The 21,214-nt window shown below is 39.7% G+C and overlaps 1 protein-coding gene across 3 annotated transcripts in view; it reads right to left on the reverse strand.

The window, feature by feature from the left end:
- The window catches only part of Inpp5f (inositol polyphosphate-5-phosphatase F), an 86,472-nt gene that overhangs the window by 30,322 nt on the left and 34,936 nt on the right, over window positions 1-21,214 (reverse strand). Inside the window, exons 3-9 of one of the 3 annotated variants that reach the window (XM_090345745.1) lie at window positions 17,384-17,520; window positions 10,489-10,617; window positions 9,875-10,042; window positions 9,701-9,757; window positions 7,780-7,978; window positions 6,082-6,261; window positions 4,957-5,024 (exon numbers count right to left, since the gene is read on the reverse strand). In XM_090345745.1, the coding sequence (XP_090201871.1) occupies window positions 4,957-5,024; window positions 6,082-6,261; window positions 7,780-7,978; window positions 9,701-9,757; window positions 9,875-10,042; window positions 10,489-10,617; window positions 17,384-17,520 (938 nt within the window). Of the gene's footprint in view, window positions 1-4,414; window positions 4,887-4,956; window positions 5,025-6,081; window positions 6,262-7,779; window positions 7,979-9,700; window positions 9,758-9,874; window positions 10,043-10,488; window positions 10,618-17,383; window positions 17,521-21,214 lie in introns of those variants that run through there. The other 2 variants (XM_090345746.1, XM_090345747.1) reach the window with 2 other exon arrangements.

Genomic DNA, 21,214 nt, shown 5'->3' on the forward strand with positions numbered 1-21,214 from the left:
TTGAGTCAAAATGATGGTGGGCCCAGAAAGCAATTGCCCAAGAGGAGATAGGTAAATGAACACAATTGTTAGAAATCAGGAAGGGTCTGCTCAGTACACACACCTACAAATTGATGTGAAAGTTATCAGGGAACAAGGAGAAGAGTGGGATGAGGATATTTCCACTGCTTACACATCTCCTACTGATTCATTTTACAACTGTGTGTTATATTTGAATGTGGTTTGTTCATTATAATATGACTTACGATTATATACATTGTTAATATGGGAATTAATGTGAATTCGGACACAGAATAATGCCAAATCATACTGATCATAATTCAGTCCCACAAACCACCCTGACTTATCAGGGTAGGTGTGTGTCTTTTTTTTTTTTTTTTTGCAGTCCTGGGCTTGAGCTCAGGGCCTGAGCACTGTCCTTGGATTTTTCTCAAGGCTAGAGCTCTACCACTTGAGCCTCAGCACCATTTCTGGCTTTTTTCTATGTATGTGGTACTGAGGGCCCAGGTGTGTGTCTCTTAAAAATGCATTTGTGGGGCCGGGAGTTTGGCCTAGTGGTTAAAGTGCTTGCCTAGCATGCATGAAGACCCAGGTTCGATTCCTCGGTACCACATACAAGAAAAAACCCAGAAGTGGTGCTGAGGCTCAAGTGGTAGAGTTCTAGCCTTGAGAAAGTCCAAGGACAGTGCTCAGGCCCTGAGCTCAAGCCCAGGACTGGCAAAAAAAAAAAAATGCATCTGTGGGGTCGGGAGTTTGGCCTAGTGGTAGAGTGCTTGCCTAGCATGCACAAAAGACCTGGGTTCGATTCCTCGGTACCACATACATAGAAAAAAAGCTAGAAATGATACTGAGGCTCAAGTGGTAGAGCTCTAGCCTTGAGAAAATCCAAGGACAGTGCTCAGGCCCTGAGCTCAAGCCCAGGACTGGCAAAAAAAAAAAATGCATTTATACATAAGTGTGCCTATCATATATATGTGCGTGTGGACAGAATAAACAGATAAGAACTATATGCAATGTGAATGGCATAATTTTATTTTGTAGGAGTTTTTTAAATGGCAACATACTATATGGTGCTATAGATTTTTTTTTTTCTTTTCTATCTCCACAATGTGATTTTCATAGTGTGTGAGTGTGTGAGTGTGTGTGTGTGTGTGTGTGTGTGTTTTCCAGTCCTGGGCTTGAGCTCAGGGCCTGAGCACTGTCCTTGGACTTTCTCAAGACTAGAGCTCTACAACTTGAGCTTCAGTACCACATCTAATTTTTTTTTCCTATGTATGTAGTATTGAGGAATTGAACCTGGGTCTTCGTGCATGCTAGGCAATCACTCTACCATTAGGCCAAACTCCTGGCCCTCATTTTTATTGTGTATTAATTATCTTTAAATAATTGTATGAAGAGTATGTTAAAATTCAACATGTCATTTTGTAAGTACAATACATCTTGATCAATATCACCTCACAATGTGATTTTTAAAAAATATTTTATCTTATTATCTTTATGCAGTTGTATAAGGCAGTTGCCATTTAACAAAGCAATTTATGAATACATCACATCCTTTTTTTCTTTTTTTTGCCAGTCCTGGGGCTTGAACTCAAGCCTAGGCACTGTGCTTGGCCATTTTTTGCTCAAGGCTGGCACTCTGCCACTTGAGCCACAGCACCACTTCCGGCTTTTTCTGTGTATGTGGTTCCAGGGAATCAAACCCAGGGCTTCCTGCATGCTAGACAAGCACTCTACCACTAGGCCACAGTCCCGGCCACACAATGTGATTTTTAAGATCTTTCCATCTTAGTAAACATAAGTCTGCCCACTAAGTAGGTATATTAATCATGAGAAAAGTGAAGTACCTTATTTAGCCATTGCATTGACCTACTGAGGAACAGGGACTTTTTTTCTTCTTCCAAAAAATATACTTATATACATTTCCTTGATTGAACAGGTTTTCCTCCTTGAGTGAAAAGGTTTTTCTCAAGTATACTTAAAATTTTTCTAATCAAGTTTTAGTTGTTCCACGCCCATTGCTCAAACTTGGCATTTTCTATCTTTCTTACTGTAGCTATTTAAGTATATGAGTCATGGTTTTAATTTTCATTTTCCTGATGATTAACCAAGTAGAACACCTTTTCACATGTCTTCTGGCTTAATGGAAATCATTTTATACATGAAGAGCCTGCTAAGCTATTTTGTTCAGGTTTATTTTGGCTTGTATTTTTTTTTTTTTTTGCCAGTCCTGGGCTTGAGCTCAGGGCCTGAGCACTATCCTTGGACTTTCTCAAGGCTAGAGCTCTACCACTTGAGCCTCAGCACCACTTCTGGCTTTTTTCTATGTATGTGGTACCGAGGAATCGAACCTGAGTCTTCATGAATGCTAGGCAAGCACTTTTACCACTAGGCAAAACTCCTGGCCCCTGTACCTATTTTTTTTAATGAATTTATAAGTATGTTGTAGATATAAGATTTTTCTCATATATGTACACTGAAAAATCCTAAATATTTTTTCCTGTTCTATGATTTTCCTTTCATTCTCTCTCTGTCTCTCTCTCTCTCTGTTTCTGTCTCTGTCTGTCTGTCTCTCTCTGTCTCTGTCTCTGTCTCTCTCTTTTGCCAGTTCTAGGGAATGAACTCAGGGCTTGAGCACGGTACTTGGGCTTTCTCAAGTCTAGAGCTCCAACACTTGAGCTATAGCACCAATTCTGGCTTCTTCTATGTATGTGGTACCAAGGAATTGAACCCGAGTCTTCATGCATGCTAGGTAAGCACTCTTGCCACTACACCAAACTCCTGGCCCTTTCCTTTCATCTTTTTATTTTCCCTGCTCTTGCTTCAGACACCCTCACAGCATGCATGCATGTGTGCATGTGCATGCATTGGGTGTGTGTGTGTGTGTGTGTGTGTGTGTTTGTGTGTGTTGGTCCTAGGGCTTGAACTTGGGATCTGGACATCTTCAGGATTTTCAGTGGTTAACTAGAGATGAGTCTCATGGACTTTCCTGCCTAAGCTAGCTTTGAACCTCGATCCTCAGATCTCAGCTTTCTGAAGAACAAGGCTTATAGGTGTAAGCTACCAGTACCAGACTTGTCCTAGCACTCTGAATGATGCCGTTTGAATAAACAGAAGTTCTTTAAGGTCAGAGTTGTCAGATTATATTGGTAAGAACTCATATCTATTCATTATTGAATCTTCCCTTTCAGGAATATGATCTTTCCTTTTTATTAGCATCAATTAATTTTATGCGGTGGGGATCATTTTAAGTTGTCTATGTATACAATACACCTTGACTAGGGTCATTCCCAATCATGGTATTTCTCTCCATGTAAATCATGTTTTCTTTATTGTTCTTCTGAAATTCTTTTTATTTTCTCTACATACATAGTTGGTTTTTTTTTTTTTGGTCCGTCACTGGGCTTAAACTCGGCCTGGGTACTGTCCCTCTGCTCTGTCTCTGAGCTCTTCAGCTCAAGGCTAGTGCTCTACCACTTGAGCCACAGCACCACTTCCAGTTTTCTAGTGGTTAACTGGAGATAAAAGTCTCATGAGGGCTGGGAGTTTGGCCTAGTGGTTCAAGTGCTTGCCTAGCATGCACGAAGACTGGGGTTCGATTCCTTGGTACCACATATACAGAAAAAGCTTGTTTTTTTTTAAAAAAAAAAACAAAACAAAAACAAAAAAAACAAGAGTCTCATGAACTTTTGTGCCTGCGCTGATTTTGAATGGTGATCCTCAGATCTCAGCCTCCTGAGTAGCTAGGATTACAGCCGTGAGCCACCTGCCCCCAACTTGTATTTTTTTTAATTTTTTAATTTTTTTTTGCTGGTCCTGGGGCCTGAACTAAGGGCCTGAGCACTGGACACTTTTTGTTCAAGGCAAGCACTCTGCCACTTGAGCAACGGGGAATCAAACCCAGGGCTTTGTGCATGCTAGGCCACACTCCCAGGCCTTACAGAGAAACTTTTTTTTTTTTTTGGCCAGTCCTGGGCTTGAGCTCAGGGCCTGGGCACTGTCCTTGAACTTTCTCAAGGCTAGCGCTCTACCACTTGAGGCACAGCATCATTTCTGGCTTTTTTTCTACATATGTGGTACCGAGGAATTAAACCCAGGTCTTTGTGCGTGCTAGGCAAGCACTCGACCACTAGGCCAAACTCCTGGCCCCCAGAGAAACTTTTTGTGTATTTATTATACCTTTCAGTTATTTTTTCCTATTTGTTGTAAGAGAAATATAACATATGGTATTAGGAAGACTAGTCAATACTAATGTGTAAGAACATTAGCATGCCATATGAGACTTGTAAGAAGAATATAGAATGTGTATTTTACTCAATAGTCTTTAATTTACTTTGGCTTATCTGACTGCATTTTTACATGTGAGTCTATGAATACATGTGAACAACTAGAGAAAAAGGATACTGATACGTACATATAAAATGGCTGCCTCCAAGTGGTAAATAGTACTGAAACAACTTATTCCTTCTTTTTCTTTCTTTTTTTTGTGATGAACTTGGGATTTGAACTTAGGGTCTGGGTATAATCTCTGAGCTCTTTGGGTCGAGGGTAGCCCTCCACCACCTAAACACAACTCCTTCTGGCTTTTTGGTGGTTAATTGGAAATAAGAGTCTCATGAACTTTCTTGAGGAGGTTGGCTTTGAACCATGATCTTCAGATGTTAGCTTTCTGAGTATCTAGGATTACAGGCATGAGCCATTGGTGCCTGGGTGAGAGGAATTATTTGTTAGTCTAGATGCTTCTTAGATTGTCCTAAAGTAGATGAATCCATCATTATTCTTAAGGAACATTAAGTATAGTTATAGTTTGTACATGTCTTCTAACTTCACGACAAACATTAAGCTGGCTCCTTAATTATGAATAGTACACTGTTATTTTCATGAAATGTAAAGAAATAGATACACAGGCACATCTACATATGAAGGAACATATTACTACCACATATCAAAGCCCACCTGTTTTTTGTAAATTTTCAGTTGTTCTTCGAAATGGGCACAGAAATAGGCAACAGTTTCCTTTTCACCTACAAAGAAGTGATACAAAATCTATTTTTCCTTCCCAGGTTTAAGACAGTTATTAGTGTTTATCCCATCTTTATTCTTATTTTTAAATAATTTAATGACAGCTTAAATGATCATCTAACCATCATTTCAAAATTAAAATGTAAAGCCAAAACTCTGTGATTCACTTCTTTTCCTGAATTCCTTTTCCTGAACTCAGGGCCTGAGCACTGTCCTTGGGCTTTCTCAAAGCAAGAGCTCTACCATTTGAACGACAGCACCACTTCCAACTTTCTATATATGTGGTACCAAGGAATTGAACCCAAGTCTTCATGCGTGTTAGGTAATCACTCTACCACTAGGCCAAACTCCTGGCCCCCACAATAATGTAATTTTTTAATTCATCCTCATTTAGCAATTTCTATTTTAAATAACTTAAGTCACCCCAATACTGAAATCTAGAAAATTAAAAAGAAATGAAATTCTTAATGTTTCAAAAAAAGTTTTCTCTGAGAAATTTAAGTGAAAGCATTTCATTCATTTTTGGATCTCAATTTGGTAAAATACTTCCTGCTTCTAAAAATATTGGATATAATTATATTTTCCAAAGTTAAACATCCAATAAAGTGCTATTCAAAACAAGAGCAGTCTAAAATCTTTGTTCTCTTGTTGGAGAAACTTAATGTTAAATAAATGACTTAAGTCTCTATGACATACAAAACCTCAGCTTAATTTTAATTATGTTCTAAAGTCTATGTGCCAGTCATTGTATACAGAGATTCCCTTCTTGAATACTTGGTTGTTAAACATGAATGTTAATAAATCTTTAAATAAATAAATGACTTAGTCAATTATGAATACTCCTGTGATTATTCTATTACTATATACTACACTTTAAAATAAGTTATTGCTCTGTTTTTGCAGTGTAGTGCCTCATACACACTAGTCAAGAACTTTATCACTAGACCATATCAGTTCTATAAGTTATTGTGTTAAATAAAGTATTTGGCAAAGGTAAGTAGAAATTGTGTCAAGCACCTACATAAAAAAACTTTTCTCTGAAACCATTGCCATGCTTACTTTTGTCCAGCCGAGGTCTTGGATTGTATCGATACCCAACTTGGCTCCAAAAGACAGGCACAGAACCTCGTGCTTGAATAAATGACAAAGTATGATTGTGAACATGAATTAATTGTTCAGTCTCCACATAATTGGCAACATTTCCATTTTTATCTACTCCTCTTCGTTTATAGCGCATTCCTGAAAAAATTGAGACAGAAATATTTAGTAAAGTGGCCAGAGGCAGTAGTAGCTCACGCCGGTAATCCCAGCTACTCAGAAGGCTGAGAACTGAGGATCATGATTCAAAGCCAGCCCAATCCCTGTAAGACTCTTATCTCAAATTAACCACTTAAAAAAGTAAAAGAGCACTAACCTTGAGCACAAAGATGCTCAGGGACAATGCCAGGCCCTAAGTTCAAGTCTCACAAATGACCCTCCACTGCCCCTCCCAAAAAAGAAAGAAAACAGAAAATGTATTCTGGCTAAGAATAGTGGCACAAGCTTGGAACTGCACCATTTGGGAGGCTGAGGCAGAAGGATCAAGAATTGGAGGGTAGCTGAGGAGACATTGAGACCCTTTCTCAAAACAAACTAAAATTATTTAGTCTGTCTAGATTATGCTTCCTAATCAAATACAAGTCCAGGAAGTCATGAAAGTCCTATGTGCAACTGGCAGACAGAACAAAATCACTGTACATACTACTGCTTTAAAAAATCTGACTCTCAGCAATGTACCCACTATCTGATGAATGTAAATGTAAGCCCTCTACATCTTATCCCAACAATAAAATACAATTTTAAAAAAAAGCTGACTCTCACTGGACGCAGTGGCTCACGCCTATAATCCTAGCTACTCAGGAGGCTGAGAACTGAGGATAGCAATTCAAAGCCAGCCAGGGCACTAAAAAGCCACGAGACTCTTACTTCCAATTAATGACTAGAAAATGGAAAGTGGGGCTATGGCTCAAGGATAGGGCAGTAGCCTTGGCTGAAGAGCTCATGGACAACATCCAGGCCCAGAGTTCAAGCCCCATGACCCACCAAAAAAAAAAACAAAACCAAAAACAAAAAATTCTGACTCTGGCCAGGTACCGATGGCTCACAGTAATCTTGGCTACTCAGAAGGATGAGATCTAAGGATCATGGTTCAAAGCTAGCCCAGGCACCAGAGACTGTGAGACACTTATCTCCAATTAACCACTAGAAAATTGGAAGTGGGGCTGTGTCTCAAGGGGTAGGGTGGTATCCTTGAGCTGAAAAGCTCAGGCCTAGAGTTCAAGTCCCATGATTGACCCAAAAAAAAAAACAAAAAAAAAACCAAACTGACTCTCAACAGTTTTGGGAAAAAGATACTAGCACTCTTTAAGGACCTTCCAATCTGATACAGGCCGTCAATTTGAATTCCAATATTCAGAAGCTCCTCCCAAGTGACTTCCTTCTCAGATGTGTGTATGTGTGTATACATACAGATATACACACACACAGAGGTATATCTATATATCTCCCTGTCTCATTCTGCTAACTGTCTCCTCCTCTTCATCCTTCCTTAGAAATTAGTCCCTAGTTCCTAATTGTACCACTATACTTGGTCACCAAACACTTTGGAGTCAGCCATGCTTCTAGATCCATGATTGTCAAGGCATTTCCACATAAGTGCATCTTTCCCATTTCCTTAGGTTTGATCTGGCCTGGACTTTATTATAGTCCTTTACTCACCTGCTCTATGTCTACTCCGGCGTGAAATAAGAGCCACTAAAAATCGTGGGTGAATGTCATCTACACAGGTAGATTCCTGAGGGGGTGTCTCTGGGCTGCTTTTCTCATCATCAGATGATTCAATATAATTAACCACAAGTTCTTCAATCTGCACAAAACCCTGGATAATGGGGATAATCCAAAAGTCCACATCTGGTGTCTGAAAACAGAATGAACAGCATCTTGTTTACATTCACCTAGCACTTAAGTCCAAACAACAATCAGCATCTATTGTGTCAATGTATTAGAAATGGAAACCTAATTTTCAACCATAGTTTCTGTTTAATGTATGGTAAGAGAAAAGAAAGGAAAAGGGCCTTTCCTTTCTTCTGCAGTGATCATTCAAAAAGAGTTGGAAAAAAGAACATAGTAGAGGGGTGGACACCTGTATACAAATTTAAGCTACATTCCTCACTAGCTCACCCAAAGAACTCACCCCTAAGGTGGCCCCATATCTTCCTCCAGGAATAAGTGTTTTCTCAATCAGGAATAACGCATATGAAGTGTTCAGTGCCTAACAAACAATGTTTAACTCAAATAGCTGTGATTATTTTTCTTAGTATAGTTGATTACTAGCTCTCAAATATGAACTAAATGCAATCAACTCTGATCATGTCATTGTGAAACACATAGATATACTTTATGTTCTAGTTTGCCTAACAAAAATCTAAATAGTAAGTGAATAGCAACAAAAACCCTTTCCATAAATGCTGTATTTTTGAAATAGTATCCAATATAATTAGGAAGGTACTGATTAAAGCTAGTGATGTCCTCTTCTGAGGATGCTGTACTGAGGACTAAACTCGGGCCTTGAACTTGGCATGTAGACACTCTTCCAGCCACACTTGCAGCCCTAGTTTTTGCTGGTTATTTTCAAAATAGTCTTGAGAACTTTTCTGCCCCAGTTTTTCCTCAAATTGTGATCCTCCTGCTCTCAGTCTCTCAGGTACCAAGGATTCTAAGTCTGAACCACCAGAGCCTGGGTCTTCTGTATTTTCCAAGTTAGGAACACTCAGCTCTCTTTTTGGCTTTGTTGGATGGTTGGTCTGTTAATTTGTTTTGAGACAAGGTATTGCTACATAGCCCAGGCTGGCCTAGAACTTGAGAACTTCCTGCTTCATCATCCTAAGTGCTGGTATTACAGCTGTGCACCACCATATCTGGCTTCAACACATTTCAGATCTACTGTCTTCTATTATCATGTTTCAAAATCCCATCTCTGTTTCTTTATGAAGGAAGAATCTTCAGAAGGCTATTTACTAGGTAGCTGTGAAGAGTCTACTTGCATTCACTCATTCCCCCCTGCCTTTTTTTTTGTGTGTGTGAGTCCTAAGCCTTGACCTCTGGGCCTGGGAGCTGTCCCTGAGCTCTTCAGCTCAAGGCTACCACCCTACCTGAGCCAGAGGTCCACTTCCAGTTTTCTACTGATTAATTAGAGTAAGAGTCTCACGTTCTTTAGTGCCCGGCTGGCTCTGAACCATGATCTTCAGATCTCAGCCTCCTGAGTAACTAGGATTACAGGCATGTGCCACCACACCTGGCTGAGATTCAAAGTTTCTATTTTTACCGATTCCTCAGTACCACATACACAGAAAAAAGCCAAAAGTAGTGCTGTGACTCAAGTGACAGAGTTCTAGCCTTGAGAAAGCCCAAAGACAGTGCTTTAAGCCCTGAGTTCAGGCTCCAAGATAGACCCACCCCCCCAAAAAAAGCCAGCCCAGGCACTAAAGACTGTGAGACTCTTATCTCCAATTAACCATTAGAAAAGTGAAGTGGCACTGTGGCTCAAGGGGTAAGGCAGTAGCCTTGAACTGAAGAGCTCAGGGACAGTGGCCAGGCCCAGAATTCAAGCCCCACAACTGACCAAAAAAACATTACTCACACCAATCTCTATAAGATCTTGTATCATATATTTATTCCAGAAAAATCGATCATCAACCTAGAAAAGGAAAGAAGACAAAGTTCAGAAACACATTATTGTTCAGTCTTCCTATACAATACCAAATGGCCCCTCGGTTGTTCCAAAGAAGACACTGCTGTGGGCTCTTGGGGATACCTTCTGCCACAGGGGACAGCTATCCTTCTCCCCAGAGCTCTGCCTCTGCACAGAATTGGTCAGATCATAGGTCAAACTGTAGTAAAAGGATTCTGAGTCCATGAACATCTTCAGCAACTCCTCAAGTAATCGTCTCTCCAACTTCTCCTTTTCTTTACTTTCTTTAACCTATAGAAAATAAACTTTCCATTACTACAGGAATTAAATGTAATATATTTGAATGATCCAAAACTTGGTTTTGTTTTGTTTTGTTTTTTGCCATTCCTGGGGCTTGAATTCAGGGCCTGAGCACTGTCCTTGGATTTCCTCAAGGCTAGAGCTCTACCACTTGAGCCTCAGCACCACTTCTGGCTTTTTTTTTTTTTCTATGTATGTGGTACTGAGGAACGGAGCCCGAGTCTTCATGCATGCTAGGCATGTACTCTACCACTAGGCCAAACTCCCGGCCCCTTGAATGATCCAAAACTTTCAAGTAAGAATAATCCCAAAGATCTGAGGAGCTAGAGCTTCAACATAACAAATGGGTTGAAAATAAATTTACATGCAATAAAAGTACCTTTCCTCTTAAGACTAATCAAAAATGAATGCAAAACACATGTCAATTCAATTCTTACTTTCTTTTTATTAGGAGCGGACACATTGGATTTAATATTTGTAAAAGTCTTCAGTAGAAACTTTGAGTCATCAGGAGATGGTATAATCTTCTCTGGTTTGTTAATCCCAAAATGATGCTTCTTACAGAGCTACATAATTCAGAGAGAAAAAGATAATTCATTATTAAGATCTGCTTGCTAGATGTTCAAGGCTGAGAATACACTTCTGGATTAAAAGTACCTCAAGAATTAGGGGCCACAAGTTTAGCTTAGTGGTAGAGTGCTTGCCTAGCATGTGTGAGGACCTGAGTTTGATTCCTCAGTACCACATACATAGAAAAAAGCCAAAAATAGTGCTGTGGCTCAAGTGGTAGAGCTCTAGCCTTAAGAAAGTCCAAGGACAGTGTCCAGGCCCTGAGTTCAAGGCCCAAGATTGGCAAAAAAAAAAAAAAAGTACCTCAAGAATTAGTGAAACAACCAAGCGGATAAAGAACACAGCTGTGTTTTCAATGATTAGAAGTCATATTAGACATGGGGCCAAGTGGTAGAGAGTCTGTGTGGCCATCACAAGACTCTAAGATCTAACCCTAGTATCACATAAAGAAAGAGAGCGGGGGGGGGGGGGGGGGGGAGGGAGGGAGGGAGGGAGGAAGGAAAACAAAAAAAAAAAAAAAAAAAAGAAGCCGGGCACCAATGGCTCACACCTGTAACCCTAGCTACTCAGGAGGCTGAAATCTAAGGATCAAGGTTCAAAGCCAGCCCAGGCACTAAAAGCCATGAGACTCTTATCTCCAATTAACCACCAGAAAACCGGAAGTGGGGCTATGGCTCAAGTGGTAGGGTAGATGCCTTGAGCTGAAGAGCTCAGGGGCAGCGCCCAGGCCCAGAGTTCAAGCCCCATGACCAACTAAAAAAGAAAAACACAACACAAAAAACATGGAAGGAGGCCAGGAGTTTGGCCTAGTGGTTAAAGTGCTTGCCTAGCATGCATGAAGACCCAGGTTCGATTCTTTGGTACCACACACATAGAAAAAAGCTGGAAGTGGTGATGGGGCTCAAGTGGTAGAGCTCTAGCCTTGAGAAAGTCCAAGGACAGTGCTCAGGCCCTGAGCTCAAGCCCAGGACTGGTAAAAAAACAAAACAAAAAAAAAAACAAACAAAAAAAAAAACATGGAAGGATAGACTTAGAGTTTAAAGGCACAAAGATCATATTAGAACTATGATTTTAAGTTCTTATCTAACATTATTAAAGAATTAAATGCTCTGGTTAATATTATTAATGTTTTGAAACTGTCACCTAAGAATAAATACATTACAAAATAAACATTTTTGATGGTTCAAGATTGCTACTTTACACACATCTGTGCTAAATATTCATTCATTCTAAATAACTGGGCATTCTGGTTGAAAGGATGTGCTGAGTCTGTTCTACTGGAACTTTAAAAGTTCAACATTTCAACCACTAACTTTCCTTCTATGCTTACACAAACAGTAATGAAATCAGCAGAAAAATGTACAATTTGTGCCCAAAGATCAGTTAAAAGATCCAACTAATGCAAATAAGGGAAGAGGAGAGGAATCATAGCTATGTGGAGAAAAGGAAGAACATTGAGTTCCAATCTAGTTAGAAACAAGGGTTTTATATGCAATTTCAACATATTTTGAAAAGTTCTTGAGAATTCTATTAATAGCATGCAAACCAATTTCACTTTTTCAACACAATAGTTTTATTTTTAATACTAAGTAGGAAATTCCCATTAAGAACTACCTTACTAGAGTGAGCATGGTGGTAGATGCCTGTAATTCTCACTTAAGAAGCTAAGGCAGGAGGACTGAAAGTTGAAGACACAGTCCAAAGGCTGACCTGAGCAAAAACTGAGACTGAAAAATAACTAAAGCAAACAGGGCTAAAAAGGGTGTGGCTCAAGTGATAAGGCACCTACTTAGCAAGCATGAGGCCCTGAATTCAAACCCCAATACCCCCCCACACACAAAATATATATATATATATATATATACATATACATATATTTAAAGGCACAAACTCATCCTGCTACCTTAACCAGAGTCTTTCTATCTCTTAAAACAGGAATGGAAAATTACTATCAAAATAAACATTTTCAGTGCCGGGAGCATGGCCGAGTGGTACAGTGCTTGCCTAGCATGCACAAAGACCCAGGTTTGATTCCTTGGTACCACATTACACAGAAAAAGCCAGAGCACTAGCCTTGAGGAATGCCCAAGGACAGTGCCCAGGCCCTGAGTCCATGTTCTGGGACTGGCAAAAAAGTATTTTTTCAATTAATTATTTCAGGATCTTCTACATATATACTTTCTTATTAAAGAATTTATTAACATTGATTTTTACATCATATTTCAAATGACATGTTTAACAAACAAGTATTCAAGAAGGGAATCTCTATATACAATCACTGGCACTTAGATTTTAGAACAATTAAAATTAGGCTAAGGGTTTGTATGTCATAGATACATATTAATCTATGTAATAAAACATTATGTCTATAGAGTCATAAATTTTTATGTCTATGTAGTTGTGTTTGTATTTCCAATACCATGTCCATAGCATTGGATATGCAAATATTGAGTCCTCGCTCTTGTACTGTTTGGATCTAATAGCCACATATTAAGAATACCATGCGCCTTTTGTTCCTTTGGTCTTGATTTGTCTCACTCAACATGATTTGCTCTAGATTCAACCACTTCCCTTGTGAATGCCATTATTTTATCTTGTCTGTTTCTGTTTCTATGTTCTTCTGCATATATACTTTTTTTTTTTTTTGCCGGTCCTGGGCTTGAGCTCAGGGCCTGAGCCCTGTCCTTGGACTTTCTAAAGGCTAGAGCTCTACCACTTGAGCCTCAGCACCACTTCCAGCTTTTTTCTATGCATGTGGTACCGAGGAATCGAACCCGGCTCTTCATGCATGCTAGGCAAGCACTTTACCACTAGCCCAAACTCCCGGCCCCTACATATATACTTTTAAGAAAAAAAAAAATGTAGCCTAGTCTCTCAGTTCCACTCCAAGGAAAAAACAGCACATGAAAATCAAGAATACACAAAACTATTTCCTGGAATCCTTTGCAGTTCTAAGACTCTGGTTTTAGACATGGCACTTAGGACTTGAACCCACCACACACACAGTGGGTCAGCTTCCCATTCCAAAGGCACAGGCAGTTCTATTTATTACGTGATTATCCCACCTTGATGCACACACAGACAGGTACTTCTGCACTCACAAGTTACACTTCACAAGAGAGATTAAAGTGGTTCCTTGCTGCTTAAAGAAAGGAAATTACATTCTTTTACTTTCTAAGTTGTTATTTATACTCATCTGGAGATAAAACTTTAAACAGATGTCTGGTGGGAAACTAATATGGAAAATGATGCCGCTATCTCTTAAGGCAATGAGATACAGCAAACAGATATGCAGACAGGGAACAGAAACCTATAAAACTTTAAGAAGTATTTTTTATGAAACATCTATGCTTTTAGTTATCTGAATCCTTGATACACTTACATAAGTGATTATTTAAATGGCACAATGTCTTGTAACAGTCCCAGCAGTTCTTCGAAAGGTTAAACCCAGAATTACCAAATGACCTAGCAATTCTATCCCAAGGTAAAGACTCAAGAAAAATCAATTTCCATCAAAACTTTTGCTATTCATAATAGCTAAAAAGCCGAAACAACTCAAATGTCCATCAAGTGATAATGATTTTTAAAACCATGTATGGAAATTTTTTTGGCAATGAGAATAAAGCACTGGTATATGTTACAATAGGCATGAACTTTATAACCACTATACTAAAATAAGTCAATCACAAAAGGCTACATAGGGTCTAATTCCGCTCATATGAGCTAACCAGAATAGATGTCATATACGGAAAGAAATCAAGGTCTCCCATGGGTTAGGGGAAATGAGTAATGACAGGCAATTACTTGGCAGGACTCAGTTTCTAGGAGTGAAAAACACTGGATTGTATACTTTAAATGTGTGAGTTATACAAATTTTGGCATGTGAAGTATTATTTCAATGGCAAGCAAACAAGCCAGGTAAAAAGCCAAATGAGGCAGGAAAATAAAAAATCTATTACTAGAAACTTGAAATAAAATTGCTTTCGCTCCAATTACAGAAGGCAGATGAGTCATTAGCAACATGTGACCTGAGGGTACTTAGAATAAAAGCAGCAAACTAGGCATTCCACTCAAAAAGACCCATCATACACTGAAGGCACAGAACTAACTTTAAGAAGCCTTTTGCTGTACATAAGGTATATGTGTTCAAAAATAGTAAGTTAGAGCTGGGCTCTAGCTCATGCCTGTAATCCTAGCTACTTGGGAGGCTGAGATCTGAGAATCGGGTCAAAGCCAGCCCAGGCTCTAAAAAGACAATTAACCACTAGAAAATGGGAAGTGACGCTGAGGCTCAAGGGGTCGGGTGGTAGCCTTTAGCTGACTGCAAATCATAAAATATATTCTGAAACATTTGAAAATAACAATCCTTAAGAGCAAATACCACCAACCCAAGGGAGAACCTTGTCTGTGGTAGGCAAGCAAACCAACCTACAGCCTTGTCCACAGTAGGCAAAGGTCCCACTACCAAGATACCTCCCCATCTTTTCCTACAAATGTGTGTGTATCCTGGAGCTTAAACCTGGGGCATAGGCACTGTCCTTGGGCTTTTTTGCTCAAGGCTAGCACTCTGCCATTCAAGCCATTGCACCACTTTTGGCATCTTGGTGCTTAGTTGGACAGAAAGAATCTTGTGAACTTTCCTGCCTGGACTGGCCTTGAACCACAATCCTCAGATCTCAGCCTCCAGAGTAACTAGGATACAGGCATGGGCCACTGGCATCCAGCTCTCTCTAGATTTTTAAGCAGGATTATTTCTAAGCAATAATATAGTCATCATCGCCTCCTCCTCTTCCTCCTTCTTCCTTTTTTTTTGAGGGTCAGTCATGGGACTTGAACACTGGTCCTGGGCATTGTCCCTGAGCTCTTCAGCTCAAGGCTACCACCCTACTCCTTGAGCCACAATGCCACTTCTGGTTTTTCTGGTGATTTAGTGGAGATAAGAGTCTCACTGACTTTTTTAGTGCTTTGAACTGCAATTCTCAGATCTCAGTCTCCTAAGTAGCTAGGATTATAGTTGTGAGCCACCGTGCCCAGCTTCCTTCTTCTTTATAACCAGAAACACATAATGATTAAGTTCCAAAAGCTCTTCTTAAGTAGAGTAATAAGGAAATTGAAGTAAGGATACCAAAGATTTAAATTAACATGTCAGAAAATCAGCCAAGAAGACTGAATTTTAACATCTTGCCCACTGTGTTTTTACTGTTGTAAAGCCCCTTCACCATAAAACGGGATTACAAAGAAAAGGCACAAGCACAAATTCCTCAAACTATCTCTAGAGAAGGTATATCCAACTATTCCCTACGAGAATCTGGAACACCTCCTGCATGGTTACTTTTACCTCTGGTTAGCAAGGGCACAGCTAGCCTCGTTGATCTGATGGGATGCCGATGGCTCATGCTTATAATCCTAGTTCCTCAGGTAATTGAGATCTGAAGATCACAATTCAAAGCCATCCTGGGCAGGGAAGTCCATGAAGTCTACTAAACTACAAAAAAGTCAGAAGTGGAACTGTGGCTTAAATGGTAGAGGGTTATTCCTGAGCAAAAAAGCTCAGGGGTACTGCCCAGACTTAGAGTTCAAGCTCCAGAACCAGCAAAATAAAGAAAGAATCTTCAAGGAATCCAGATTTTAAAAAAGGTTAACCCTCTGTTTCTTGATTCTGTTTTCCCCCAAATCAGGATTTTTAAAATTGTACATTTGTGTCTGTGTATATGTTTGTGTTATTGTTGGTTGTTTGTTTGCCAGTTCTGGGGCTTGAACTCAGGACCTGAGCACTGTCTTTGTGCTTTCTCAAGGCTAGAGCTTTACCACTTAAGCCACAGCACCACTTATAGCTTTTTCTATGTATGTGATACCAAAGAATCGAAGCTGGGTCTTCATGCATGCTAGGTAAGTACTCTACCACTAGGCCAAACTCCTGGCATCCTACTGTGGGTTTTTTGTTGTTGTTTTTTTTGCCCAGTCCTGGGCCTTGAACTCAGGGCCTGGGCACTGTCCTTGGGCTTTCTCAACGCTAGAGCTCTACCACTAGAGCCACAGCACCATTTCTGGCTTTTTTCTATGTATGTGATACTGAGGAATTGAACCTGGGTCTTTATGCATGCTAGGCAAGCACTCTACCACTAGGCCAAACTCCCAGCCAATACTGTGTGTTTTATATGCACAGGTTTTTTTGTTTGTTTGTTTGTTTTTGGCCAGTCCTGGGCTTGAGCTCAGGGCCTGAGCACTGTCCTTGGACTTTCTCAAGGCTAGAGCTCTACCACTTGAGCCTCAGCACCACTTCCGACTTTTTTCAATGTATGTGGTACCAAGGAATTGAACCCGGGTCTTTGTGCATACAAGGCAAGCACTCTACCACTAGGCCAAACTCCCGGCCCCTATGCACAGGTTTTGTACAAGAATTCTACAATTAAAATGAGGTTTCAAAACCACAAGGTACATTACTTCAAAGATATTATTCAAGCCTGTGATCCTAGCTACTCAAGAGGCTGAGATCTGAGGATCACGATTCAAAGCCAGACTGGGTAGGAACGTCCATGAAACTCTTAACTCCAATTACCATAAAAAATGAGACTGTGAATCAAAGTGATAGCATGCTATCCTTGAGCAAAAAAGCTCAGAGACAGCACCTAGGCCCATGGGGGGAGGGGAGGAAATATTATCTAGCTGTGAAAAATGTGTTCCTAATCTATTAAATAAATCCTCTAATTTTCTATGACATTTTACCAAATGTTCATAAAATTTCTCTTGATCTCTCCTTACCTCCAGTTCAAGATCCTGAGGTTCCATTTCTGAAAGCGACAACACAGTAATTTTGGTAACTTTACAGACTTCATGGTCTCCTGGGAGTTTGCCTACCAGTGCTTTTTGCCGAATTAGAATAAGCCACCATGGAAGATCTGAAAGAGGAAAGAAATATTCACATCTGCTATTTACAGACCAAAACAGTTCAGAATTAATGAAGCAATAACAAAACTGGAGTCTAAGACATAACTTTTTTTTTTTTTTTTTTTTTGCCAGTCCTGGGCTTGGGCTCAGGGCCTGAGCACTGTCCTTGGACTTTCTCAAGTCATAGCACTCTACCACTAGAGCTACTAGAGCACCACTTCCAGCTTTTTTCTATATATGTGGTATCGAGGAATAGAACACGGGTCTTTGTGCATGCTAGGCAAGCACTCTACCACTAGGCCAAACTCCCAGCCCCATAAGACATGACTTCTTAAAGTAAAATATACAACAAAGATATAAAAATAGACTTTTAATGTGAAATTTAAAGTCTACAAAATTTACATAAAGAAATGTAAATTAGAACATTCTCCTTTATCAAATTGGCAATAATGAAAATTTATGACAGAACTAGAGGTGCGGTTCAACCAGCAGAGCTGTAAGCACAAGATCCTGAGCTCAATTTCCAGTAACACAGTGATACACACACACACACACACACACACACACACACGTGTACTGTTAACATATGTACTGTTAAGTCTATACGGAAATATGTTCTCTCATATAATAGTGCTGGTAAAAATACCAACACAGACAACTCTTCTGGAAGAAAATTCAGCAATACAAATAAATTCAACATGTTCTCTTACCTAACAAGTTCTACTTTTGGACATTTGCCTAAGGATACAGCTCAACAATCAAAGCTTACACACTGAAGCCTATTTCTTGCATCAGTTTGTAATTGTAAAATATTGCATTGGAAACCACCTAAGTATGGACATAGAGAGTAGTGAATCAAACATAGCACATCCATACAAAGTATACAATGCAGCTTTATAAAATAATTAGAGGAAGCCAGGTGAGGTGGCTCATGGCTATAATCTTAGTTACTCCGGAGGCTGAGATCTGAGGATGGTGGGTCAAAGTCATTCCGTGCACTAAAGACCATGAGACTCTTATCTCCAATTAACCTCTAGAAAACGGGAAGTGGGGCTGTGGCTCAAGGGATAGATCCATAGCCTTGAGGTGAAGAGCTCAGGGACAACACTCAGGCCCAAAGTTCAAGTCCCATGATCCCCCCCTCCAAAACAAAGAATTAGAGGAGTGGGGTGCTAGTGGTTTACACCTGTAATCCTAGCTACTCAGAGGGTAAGATCTGAGGATCCCGGTTCTAAAGCAACCCAGGCCCTCCCCGCAAAAATCCATAAGACTCTAACCACTAATTAACACACACACACACACACACACACACACACACACACACACACACACACACACACACGGAAAACAAAGCCAGAAGTGGGGATGTAGCACAAGTAGTAAAACACTAGTCTTAGGCAAAAAAGCTCAGAGATAGTAGGTAGGCTCTGATTTCAAGCCCCAGAACCTGCACGCACACACGCACATGCACACGCACACGCGCACACACACACACACACACATACACACACACACACACAAAATGAAAGTGTTCTATGAACTGATAAGGAATGATTTCTAAAGGTTAGTAAGTAAAAAAACAGGTGTCATATATATTAATATATCCATATATCCATATGAATATATATGAATGATACAGATGTGCAGTCATGTGCCACACACACCAGTTTCAGGTAATGACAGTGGTCTCCTAGGATTAAAATGGAGCTGAAAAAAAATCTTACTGTCTAACCATGTTGTAATATCACAGCTCAACTTATTCCACTTGAAGTGATAAGTGACATCAGTGCAAACAAATCTACTGTGTTGCTGATAATATAGAGTATAGCACATACCACCAGATACTACACTTAATACTTAATAATGATAAATATTTATGGTACTAGTTTATGCATATGGTATGTCATACTTATTATTTTATTGGATTTGGGGTTGGGGGGTGGAAATACTAGAGATCAAACCCAGGACTCATGGCTTAATGTAAAACACACAACATGTTACTCTGTTATATCTCATGCTTACTGCTTCTCCTGACTGAATCAACAGGCTGAGTGCCAGTATTATTTACTGTGTATAAATAAATATACACTATGATGTTTGCACACTGACTGAGCCACCTAGCAACATGGTTCTCAGACTGGTGTAACTCAGTTGAGCCCAGTGGTGTAACTCAAGCTGAGTGTAATAATTTAACTCATGCTGAGCCAGTAGTGAAATTCAAGCTGAGTCCAGTGGTGTAACTCAACTGAATCTAAAGGTGTAAACGCAAGCTCAATCCAAGGAAGTTGATAGTATGAGAAAACATGAGAGCCAAGAGGCTGGTGTTTTTAAGTACAAAGGCCTAAAAACCAAGAGCCTCAATATCCACAGATAGAGAACAGACATCCAGATTAAAAAAGAGGGGGAATTCACCTTTTTTCCACATTTTTATTCTATTTTAGCCTTCAACAGACTCGGTGATGATTACTTACTTTAGTGAGGGCAGATCATAGTCTACAAGTTCAAATGCTAATCTCTCTGGTATATCACACACACACACACACACACACACACACACACACACAATTTCATCAGCTATCTGGGCATCCCTTCTCAGGCAAGCTGACATATAAAGTTAACCATCACATCTCCCTATGCATGATTTTGTCTCTAGCTAGTACTACATCTATGTATTTCTAGATGTGCCTTTCCATCCTACTAAAATGCAGAAGCTATATACATTTCCCAACAAAGCATGTCTAGCAACCATTTTATTAATGTTAATTCTGTGGGGAATATATTCAATTTTTGAAGTTTAAACATTACAGATCAATTTTAGTCTTACCTCATGGAAAATTGTTTCAATCTCACCCACTAACTACTTTGATAGTTCAAATAAGGAGAAAAGCAGAGATATCAAGAATGATTATATGCCATTACTGGCATTAGTCCTTTCAATTTTACTTGACAGCTTAAAAACAACTTGTAATTGTAAATTATTTTGCAGGCACTACTGCTTCAGTTCTTTCAGACCCTTTCCTGATCTATCCATATAAACATTCACCTTATTGACAGAGGTAAAACTGAAGAGGTGTGTTTGCTATTGAGTCTTACTTGCCTGCATTCTTAGCAGAACCCAACATTGCAAGCAATATTCCTGTAGTCAGTTACATAGTCCAGGTCTATTTCTCTTAAAGTCTAGGACACCCAGCTGCCTCATACTCATAGTGATGTGATTAGGAACTGAGAGGCCAGCTGGGAAATTTTATAACTATATGACATGTCAGTGAAGGCAAAGGTAGATATTAGCTACTCTCAAGTCTTCCTCCCGTCCCCTTTGGTTGGCTGGAAGAAAAAAAGAGCTCATATTCTAACTATATTATGTTCTGCTTACCTTTCCTCTCTGTCAAGTTGTGAACAGGAACACTTAACATGTTTCTCTGTCATTTCAAATTGACATCAAAACTAAAAATAAAATGTAAGCCAAGGGGCCGGGAGTTTGGCTTAGTGGTTAAAGTGCTTGCCTAGCATGCATGAAGACCCGGGTTCGATTCCTTGGTACCACATACATAGAAAAAAGTCAGAAGTGGTGCTGAGGCTCAAGTGGTAGAGCTCTAGCCTTGAGAAAGTCCAAGGACAGTGCTCAGGCCCTGAGCTCAAGCCCAGGACTGGCAAAAAAAAAAAAAATGTAAGCCAAATGACTCACAGTTCTTCATATACTTTGAG

The sequence above is a fragment of the Megascapheus bottae genome, chromosome 15 (genome assembly GCF_031878675.1).
Source record: "Megascapheus bottae isolate mThoBot1 chromosome 15, mThoBot2.hap1, whole genome shotgun sequence".
Classification (NCBI taxonomy): Eukaryota; Metazoa; Chordata; class Mammalia; order Rodentia; family Geomyidae; genus Megascapheus; species Megascapheus bottae.